At 42.0% G+C, this 10,848-nt stretch overlaps 1 protein-coding gene across 1 annotated transcript in view; it reads right to left on the bottom strand.

Annotated features, from left to right (window-relative positions):
• Positions 1–350: 350 nt before the first annotated feature.
• LOC118400334 (testis-expressed protein 264 homolog) overlaps positions 351–10,848 on the bottom strand; it is a 119,057-nt gene continuing 108,559 nt past the window's right edge. Inside the window, exons 3-4 of the mRNA XM_035797049.2 lie at positions 10,125–10,317; positions 351–4,265 (exon numbers count right to left, since the gene is read on the bottom strand). Coding sequence (XP_035652942.1) covers positions 3,895–4,265; positions 10,125–10,317 — 564 coding nt within the window. The 3' untranslated portion in view covers positions 351–3,894. The remainder of the gene's footprint in view (positions 4,266–10,124; positions 10,318–10,848) is intronic.

Genomic DNA, 10,848 nt, shown 5'->3' with positions numbered 1-10,848 from the left:
ATTTATTCATACTCCCTCTTTTATTCAGTCTTTTGAAATCTATTCACCAAGCCTGTCTCTGAGCCTCCTTTAAAAAAAGAGGAAATGGTAGTCAATACAGGCCTCCAAGAAATTACAGAAAAGTGTGAATGGTCATGAAAGCTGGCTGTATAAAAGAAAGTGTTAAGTTAATAGGCGCTTTGGGTCCATCTGTAATTTCCTCATATAATACCCCTCCCTACTTACGTGAGGCAAGGTCTTCTTCAGAAAAGAGACAATGACAGAGACTTTCATCAATGAAAAAGCCACAAAGTCTGACATGGTGAGGTTGGACCCAGGTGCAGATGAGAGACCAGACAAGGAATCAGTGGTTAAGGATAAACATAATACTTTACTAAGAAACGGTAGGCGCAGGATCACAGTACACTTGAAAAAACAACAACCACCAAGTGTCAAACTCACTCAGGAAACGAACACACAAGGTAAACAATTCAAGCTTCTGCAAAGAGAAATAGAAAAAACACCTCTTTTAAAGTGAAAATCATAATGAGTAATGGAACACACCTGAGTGTCATAATTGTCTCTAGGGTGGTCTCTCTGCAGCCCTCTGGTGACAGGTGGAACCATGACACAGAGGATGAGTTTTCAGCGCTGTGGCGTGAGCAATAGAAGAATATAATTTCACTGTCTGAATACTACAGGAGTTTACCACATAACATGCATACAGTATTGCTTGTCTGTATAGATACAGAAAAAAGAAAATGCATATGATCTTTTATTGCAGACAGAAAAACACCCATGGCATTGTACATTATCTCCATCACTCAAAGCCCAAGACGAAAGACCAAACAGAATAACACGTGACAATAGCAAATGGAGTGAGCCCAATGTCTAGATCATAGGATTATCATGCTATAAAGGAAGTTGTTATACCTAAAATAAGGGAAGAACTCAGTATATCCCTGATTCAAGTCAAAAAGTAAAGATTATGTTGGTACACATGACAGACCAGAGTAGTTGAACAAGTTTCTACACCGGAAACACCTAGGCTAAAGTAATAGAACAGATCTGATCATGATTATGATATGTAGGTAGATAAAATTACAAATCCTTCACAACTAAATGCATACAATTCCTTCATATAGTGGTTGTTCATCTTAATCCAGTGGTCACCAATCTTTTCTGAGTCAAGATCACATTCGCAGTCAAAAGTTTCTTTTTAAACATGACTTAAAAAATGTAACGTTAACCTAATAAAAACAGATATGTAGGAATGAGGTTTGTGCAGTAGGCCTAATACAGTGAACTGCCAATATTGTTCTTCTCAGACCATACAGTGGCTTGTGAAAGTCTTCACCCCCCTTGGCATTTTTCCTATTTTGTTGCCTTACAACCTGTATAATTTGATTTACACAACATGCCTACCACTTTGAAGATGCAAAATATGTTTTATTGTGAAACAAACAAGAAATAAGATAAGAAACCAGAAAACATGAGCGTGCATAACTATCCCCCAGCTGCAAGTCTCACATCTAGCCACTTGGAATTTTGCCCATCCTTCAAGGCAAAACTGCTCCAGCTCCTTCAAGTTGGATGGGTTCTGCTGGTGTACAGCAATCTTTATGTCATACCACAGATTCTCAATTGGATTGAGGTTTGGGCTTTGACTAGGCCATTCAGAGACATTTAAATGTTTCCCCTTAAACCACTCGAGTGTTGCTTTAGCAGTAGGCTTAGGGTCATTGTCCTGCTGGAAGGTGAACCTCCATCCCAGTCTCAAATCTCTGGAAGAGTGAAACAGTTTTCCCTCAAGAATTTCCCTGTATTTAGCGCCATCCATCATTCCTTCAATTCTGACCAGTTTCCCAGTCCCTGCCGATGAAAAACATCCCCACAGCATGATGCTGCCACCACCATGCTTCACTTTGGGGATGGTGTTCTCAGGGTGATGAGAGGTTTGGGTTTGTGCCAGACATATTGTTTTTCTTGATGGCCAAAAAGCTAAATTTTAGTCTCATCTGACCAGAGTACCTTCTTCTATATGTTTGGGGAGTCTCCCTCATGCCTTTTGATGAACACCATTTTTTTTCTCTTTTTTTCTTTAAGCAATGGCTTTTTTCTGGCCACTCTTCCATTAAGCCCGGCTCTTTGGAGTGCACGGCTTAAAGTGGACAGATACTCCCATCTCCGCTGTGGACCTTTGCAGCTCCTTCAGGGTTATCTCTTGTTTCTTTGTTGCCTCCCTCATTAATGCCCTCCTTGCCTGGTCCGTGAGTTTTGGTGGGCGGTCCTCTCTTGGGAGGTTTGTTGTGGTGCCATATTCTTTCCATTTTTTAATCATGGATTTAATGGTGCTCTGTGGGATGTTCAAAGTTTCTGATATTTTTTTATAACGCAACCCTGATCTGTACTTCTCCACAACTTGTCCCTGACCTGTTTGGAGAGCTCCTGGGTCTTCATGGTGTCACTTGCTTAGTGGTGTTGCAGATTCTGGAGCCTTTCAGAACAGTTGTATATATACTGAGATTATGTGACAGATTATGTGACACTTAAATAAAGTCCACCTGTGTGCAATCTAACAAATTATGTGACTTATAAAGGTAATTGGTTGCACCAGATGTTATTTAGGGGCTTCATAGCAAAGGGGGTGAATACGTATACACGCACCACTTTTCATTTTTTTTATTTTTTGAAACAAGTAATTTTTTTTCATTTAATTTCACAAATTTGGAATATTTTGTATATGTCCATTACATGAAATCGGGAAAACATCTTCCACCTGATGGCAAAAGTCGAGTCACACTACATCTGCCTTATGCACAAACTCATGTTGTTCCTATGACCAGAGAAAGTGAAATATTCCTTGATATTAAAATAGACATGATGAGATGCAAATAATAATAAAAACACAGGGCATCGATACACTTGGCTGCTCATTCATTGCAGCTGCATTGAGAATGGAAGCAGGGAGAAAGAAGCGTGTTTTATGTTTTGTAATAGCGTTGAATAAAAACAGTGTTGACAGTGCGGAATACAAACTTGGACATGACCTCACACATAAAAACATCAGCTATTTGCTGTATTATTTGATAGTCTCTCCATGGTCATTGTTTTAAATTATATGAAATTTCATTAGGCTAGAATAAAACTACTGTGGCCAGGGTCCTGGAAGCTGTAGGTACATGATTTGAGCTATCCAATTGGTCAGTCAGTAGGCACACTTGATTTAGCCACAGATCTCACGGTCCACAGGGTAGGCGGAGTTAGTCTTTTCAGACAAATTAAATGTTTAAAAATGGGAACACTTCTCCTCCCCGGCGCACAGGGCTTCTGAATCAAGTGGACCTACTGTACCACCAACAGCACAACACACACACAAAAAAGGAGTGGCAGCCTTTATCGTTGGCTTTTCAGTTAGGTGATCAACTAGGAATGCATTGATCGACCGATTGGTGACCACTGTCTAAAAATATACTGTATTCGATTAAATACAGTATATTCAATTATTTATATTTATATATAAACAAATGATCTTACATAAAATGTGTGCCTACTATGATGGGAGATGATCAATCAAAAGAAATATTGACTTTCATCAGTCCCACAAGTATATTGTAACAATATTTTTGTCCCCTCAAAGAGTTTATCAATTTCTACTGGTGAATGTATCATCTCCTACAACAGTTCTGTTTAATGTTGATCAACCCATCTTTGTTTTGTCATTATCACTCAGACATTACAGTTTAACATACAGGAAAGTTCAAAAGGTCCAGAAATAGATGTCATGTCTGTCATGATAAATATTATGGCTACAGATCCACCAACAAGTTGACATAAAAGACAAGATTAGCTGAAGACATCTCACTCCCACCTTAAAAGGATCAAACCCGAGGAGTTTGCTCCATCCATCCTCTTTTACTCCTCTCCATCCCCTACGGGCTCCCTCTCCTCAGCTACAGCCTCTACTGGGGCTTCCCTGGCTTCTTCCTTCACTGTGGGGCCTTCCTCCTCCCTCCCTAACTCTCTCTCCAGCTCCTCCACCATCTCTTCCACCAAGTCCAGTTCCTCAAAGGAGGAGCCGCTGCCCACTGACTCGCTGGAGCCCCTGTCCCCATGCCCCTTTTCACTTGGCTCCCTGTGCTCTCCACCCTGCCCCTGTTCGACCCCGTCCCCCTGGTCCCTGTGGGGCAGAGAGGAGGCGGAGGACGGGGCCAGAGACGTCTCTGTGCTCTTTGACTGCGCTTGGCTGCTCAGCTTGCTGCTGATATCACTGTGGGACTCTGCACCTGCAACACAGGAAGAGAGGTGTCAGGTGAAACAGCGAATAGATGTCAGTTCAAAACTAACCATCTACTGAGCCAGAACTTACAAGAATTGTAATTGTGGAGACGTCATGAACAAAGGTGTAAGGGCTGTATTCAATCTGTATGGCTGAAGCATTACAGATTGCGTGAAAGAAATGTAAAGGTCATTTCCAATTAACCCATACAGTGAACACAGTCTCCGCTAAACTTCTGTGATACGGATTGAATAGAGCCCTAAGTTCACACTCATTAACTGTTGTGTTTTGTGTCTTCCTACTTATTGTAATTGAAGACAAGTACACGAGAGAGAGAGAGAGAGAGAGAGAGAGAGAGAGAGAGAGAGAGAGAGAGAGAGAGAGAGAGAGAGAGAGAGAGAGAGAGAGAGAGAGAGAGAGAGAGAGAGAGAGAGAGAGAGAGAGAGAGAGAGAGAGAGAGAGAGAGAGAGAGAGAGAGAGAGAGAGAGAGAGAGAGAGAGAGAGAGAGAGAGAGAGAGAGAGAGAGAGAGAGAGAGAGGCATAGAGTTGGCATCCTGACAAGGTACTCTCCTTAATCTATCTGGTTGGGATCTTTCCAGCTTCAAACTCGTGAATTACTTCAACAACTTTACAAAATTGAGACAAGCTGACTACATATATCACTCAACAGCTTATATAGAAGTTGACTAGCTCCATTACACACAGAGACTTCATTGGTGTCAATGCCAGATCTGCCATTGTTGTCATTTTTAAGAGAGGCTGAGAAAATTGAGCCAGTTTGAACGTGGGCAGCAACAAGCGACAATAACATTGTTCTCACTCACATCCTTCCAGTTGAATAGTTTTTTAAACGAATGAGTGTATGCAAGACCGCATTACAGATCCTAAGAAGGCTAGAGGATCTTAGTGGGTGGTGGAATATTTGATATGCTGCCGTGCTTCTGTACTCTACCCCTGTTCTGTACATGGATACTGTGTGTGTGTGTGTGCATGCGTGAATACGTGTGTGTGTGTGTGTGTGCGCGCGCATGTGTGTTGGATCAGTATGGGTCATTACAGAAAATTTCAACTCCTCTCCCGAATCCTATTAAGCAATGATGAGACTGATATTATTGGTCATAAAGATATAGGCCCATTCCTACACAGCAATATAAGTCAGTCACATGATATATAACGATAGTATCCTGCTTGGTTGCTCATTTAGTATTTCTCCAACTCACTCCTTTACCAGAGGGGAAATGGTTGTGGTTTCTGCTGTCTGGTCCAGGAAATAAACAATATGTGCACTCATCACCAGGATGGACTATTAGCGTAATGCTTCAAAGATTTACTCCATATAACATGATGAACTGGCCCATGATGCTTTCAGAGTAATTAAGATGTGCCAAATGCTGAGCCTGATTAGCCTATGATTGCTAGTCCTTTCTGATGGAGGAATATCCACCAGTGTCTTATCATAATATCCTCCTCAGTTTGTCATGATCCAAGACATATTGGATTGGAGTGGTTTGTGTGCATTTGCATGTGTGTGTAGTTATAACAGCCCTGGAATGAAGATGAATTAATAATCTTAATCTCTTTCATGGAGAGAAGCTAGCATGACCTCTTCCATCTCCCTGTCTGTATCGTTTTGGGGCCGGAGAAATTAATTCCTGCCTATTGTGACTGCAATTAGCACTGTCATCTCAATTAGGCCCCAGCTCTGTGGTCATTGTGCAGAAATGGATAGGCTGAAAATAGACACACAAATGAGACCTTTTCAGCATTGATTAATGTAAGAAAGAGACAAAGAAAGCATTCTACAGGACACCAGTCAGTCACCTCTTATCATGTGATCTCATTATGTAAATCCATGAATCCAAAGCATGTGCATCGTCCTATTGTGACAGGTGTGTGATGTAGGAGATCACCCCTGGTTATGTATAGGCTATTGCTTTCACATTGGATTTACATATTTAGCCTGTAAAAAAGTGCACAATGTTTATATGATCCTCTTACAACAGGCCCATTTTTACCACATTCTTGCCAGCCAGCATACACCTTTATACCTCCTGTTTGCATGCCGGAGACGAGTGGTAGTAGTGGTGTGCAGATGTGGGTGGGCTCGATTTTAATAAATCCATTGAGAATCTATACCATCAAAACGAAATCAATTACTTATTTGTTTATGCAGACCCTAAGAAACACAATGATAAATTGTATTTTCAAAAGAATAGCATATATTTTTGTTTAATTAGGTCTATGTTATGGGTCTGTGCTGCCATGGAGTTTAGAGCATAATGTGTGCCAATGCCGCCTCAGCATTATGGCTGCCTTTCATACTAAGCCATAGGCAGAACCTAACCTAAATGATTACTAGGTCATTAGGCGGGCATAAAAATGTCAGCTTTGATATCGGCGATACCTTTCAGATATAAGGAAAAGGCGGGAAAAAGTTAGCTGTATGGTAAAGTTGGCAGAAAAACGTCTTGGTAGAGTCACTTACATTGACGAACCAGCAAAAGGTTCTCTCTTTGTATGGAATCATCTTCCAACAGCCTTGGAGAGGTTAATTCATTAAGGAACAATGGAGGATTAATCTCCTGTCAGTGTCCCTGGAGGGTAACAGGACACACTGGTCCAGCCTCTCCTCTCCCCTGCTGGGTTCACACCCCAAACAAATGCCATCTACACATCACACTGAGTTATGGACCATCTTATCACAGGGGACCACAGTGCAATAAACACACATGGTCTCTGAGCCCCTCACACAAGTCCCACATCCTTCAGATCTGTCCATCTCTCACCAAGCTCATTATCAGGTCCAGTGTATCTGAGCCTGTCTGTAATATGCAGAGAGACCATGTCTATATGAGAGGTGTTCTGACTCTGGGGTTATTTACGGCATATTAATAAGCTGACAAACATCCCATTTACCAGCCAGCAAGTCCATACACAGAAAACCCATCATTTCTAAAAAGGGCATATTGGGCAGTGATATTCATTATGCCTGAGTTTTTCTATGAAAGGGGTAAACCTAAGCCTTCTCAATGAGAGGGAGAAGATGATTATCAGTGGGTCCATGGAGGTATTATATATGTGTTGTATTTGACCATTCTCAGGCTGTAGTACTGGCGAATGGCAGGTAGAGTGGTTATGTTCTACCAGTTTCTGAACTAAGAAATAATTGGTCTATTTAGTATACCCCCCAGGAAGACCCTTCCAACAAAACTTGACTTCTTTCACCCACAAACACCTGGAAATAAGTCATGACAAAGCTCTCAAATTGAAGCAGATCATGCTTTGGAAAGTGTTTTAGATAACATTAGCCTTATTATTATATTAGTTGCTAAATTGGGCCAAATGTGATTATTAGATATGGAATCCAGGTCTTGTTCTTAAAATGGTTTCAGATCGAAGAGAGGAAAAGAGAGGAGAAGAGAGGAGAGGAAACAAGAGGAGGGTTTAAAGAGTAACTTTCATGATTCTGGTCGCCATTTTGACAGTTTTCTAGCTCTTTTTGCCCCTAGCAGTTCAACTCTACCATTGAAATCGTGATGTAGAGGTACTTTGAGAAGGTGCCTCTATGTCCTCTCAAGGGAGTGGTTCGGCATGAAATACACTCCCTTCTAGATGTGCTGGTTAGTACCACCTCCAAGCTTACTATAAAAGCAGGTAACAGCATGTCTTATTTGGCAATGGTCTTGGTAAGTGGAGTTTGTCAATATGTGACCAACCAGCTCAAATTGGTCTGATGTAGCAAAATGGGAAAGTAATTCTGTTTTGAAAGTTGATAAACTTGTAAACTCACCTTTGAGAAAATGGCCATTGAATGTTTTGATACCTAGTGAAGAGTTCTTCTTTGCCTACACCCATTCAGCATTGTTCACATTCTCCACACATCTCGTTTCGCTCTTGGAGCGTTTAGAGTGCACACTTGACGCTCTGGCCGATGATTTGTGAACCTCTGGATAACATGAAAACAGCCTAACCAGCCCTGCTGGCAACAATTTCATCACGCTATTTTGCCAACATTTACTGACACCAGCCAAATTCAATGAGTGTTGTGTGTTTGTAAATTCATCAGTTATTCTTCGCTCTGGCTTACTCAGACTGAATTTACGAACGCACCCAAAATGGTTACTTGCATAGTGGAGTCTTTTGTTAAGACATGTATCTTGCTAGCTAGGTAAAAAAATGAACCTATCTAGGTAAACAATGTGTAAGATCACATACGTCACGTAATGTTAGCTAGCGAGCCAGCCAGCAAATGTTAGCTAGTTAAACAACAATGAACATAGTGCCAAATCATGTCGTTACTAACCTGCATGAATCTGCTGGGAGCTAACCAACCAGGTCTAATGTTAGCTAGCTAACATTAGGCTCTAACTAGCCAAGCAAACGGCTCTGGGATACGAATAATAACATCATACATGTAACGTTAGCTAGGGAGCCAGCCAGTTAAAGTTAGCTAGCTAACAGTACACTTTAGCTTAAGACATGTAGCTAGCTAGCTAGGGAAACAATGAACCTAGCTCGGTAAACAACGTGTAAGATCATACAAGTCACGTAACGTTAACTAGTTAAACAACAATGAACATTGTGCCAACTCAAGATGTTACTACGCCTCGCATGAATCTGCTGGTAGTGGTAGCTAACCAACCAGGTCTAATATTAGCTAGCTGCTTTACTGGTGAATCCAGAGAGAAAGAAAAAGAGAGAAAGAGCGAGAGCGAGGTGAAGAGAGATGAGGGGGCAGGGAGAGAGAGAGGTAAAGGAGGAAAGAGAGAGGGAGAGTAAACTCTCAGTGAACTGAACTCAGTTTGGTTTTCTGAAGTCTGTTGATTGAACAAATCCTAAATATTTAGTCATCCACATATTCAATTCTACCAATGAACACCATTTTGTCTCAATTCTGGGGGGGTACTGTCTATGTCATCATCAACAGACTGGCACTGCACTCCTCAGTGACCGATGGCAGAGACTAAACATGGTAATCAGTTCTGAACACACCCAGACATCATTACATGAATGGACAGAACAAAGGAAAGACAATAACCCCCATAATACAGGGCATCTGATAAACGAAAGGGTTGTTAGAGACAGCCTCTGTGAGCCCTTGTTTCCTCATTCCCTCTGTGTCTCCTCCTCTCAGACCAGCCATCTCAGTCTATACCTACACCTCCAGCCCACACAGCCTTATCCACACACACACACACACACACACACACACACACACACACACACACACACACACACACACACACACACACACACACACACACACACACACACACACACACACACACACACACACACACACACACACACACACACACACACACCACTGCCCCAGTATTTGTGCAAAGACAAAGTCAATATCCCCGCTGTGCTAACCTAAAGGCCCTGTCAAGTTTAAGAGAGTAATGGCGGGTCTAAAAAAAACACCTCACTTGAAGAAACATACTCACAGTGACAGAACAATTCCAGGGGCTGTTGGGTGGGATCAACACGGTGGGGCATAAAATACCTGCAGGCTCATCCTGGCTGTCTGTTGGTTCTTTATATCTCACACACGGCCGCACCTTTGGATAGACTAGAGCAGTAGAGCTAAATCTCTACAAACTCCATCTAGCTGAAGTAATTCAAACAAACCTCTTAGTGGAACAAGCTGTTCAATGCTTTTTTTTTTCTCTCTTTCCATTACTGGCCATCCACTCTTATTTTCTTGCTATGAATGAAACTAGCTAAAACGCATCTGTGGTTGGGTAGGTTGAATGAGAACTTAAAAGATATTTGGTGTTAGTTAAACTTGCCCAAACGGGGGAGAACACACCTGGTTGGTCAATGTCAGTGGTTGTATGGAAGGAAGAGGGGCTTAGAGTACCTGAAATATCCGTCCCTCTGTCCTGGTCCAAGGACTCCTCTGTCACCGGTGTCTTGGCCGCTGTCTGTGTGACGAGCTCAGGCACAACGAAACCAGTGTGGTGGAAGCCGCTCTGGGAGGACAGCGGAGCAATGTAGTGCGTTAGGTCCCCTGTATTGATCTCAATGAATGGCCAGGCATGGAGTTGCTTCTCCTGTGGGTGAGAGAGAGCGAGACAGAGAAAGAGAGTTCAAACTGCATGTTTGATTCCCATTGGCAAGAGGCAGTCTATTTTGTCAGATCTGCCCTCTAATCTTGAGCTTTTCTAAGGCTCAGCCGTTCTGTATCCAAAAAGCACTTATCTCAACAATGTAGGGTGAGTTATTCTAAAGAAAGACTACGTACTTCTCTAAAGACAGCTGCTGTTGACCAGAAAGACTTGTCAGCTTGACCATGTACCACATCACTAAGCCCTGCATTTCTCCCATAACAATAAACAGTGCTGTGAACCATTAAACTAATTTTAAGCTAATTTCTCTCCTCTCCCACTCTAGAGTGCAACACAAAACAGTCCTTAAAGAGACTCTTTCCAGAGGTATAAGATTGCCCCCTGCTTTAAACCTTTACTTCACTCTCTGCTCATTAATGTTTAAAGCTAGGCAGTTTGCTTATCCAGCACACCCTGATTGGAACAAGGCTGTGTGAGAGATGAGCGCACATGCACGCACACACACAAACACTACAT

Source organism: Oncorhynchus keta, chromosome 21 (assembly GCF_023373465.1).
Source record: "Oncorhynchus keta strain PuntledgeMale-10-30-2019 chromosome 21, Oket_V2, whole genome shotgun sequence".
In the NCBI taxonomy this organism is placed as follows: domain Eukaryota; kingdom Metazoa; phylum Chordata; class Actinopteri; order Salmoniformes; family Salmonidae; genus Oncorhynchus; species Oncorhynchus keta.
Note: the sequence above shows the minus strand (reverse complement) of the source record. Positions and strands in the feature narration are given on the sequence as shown.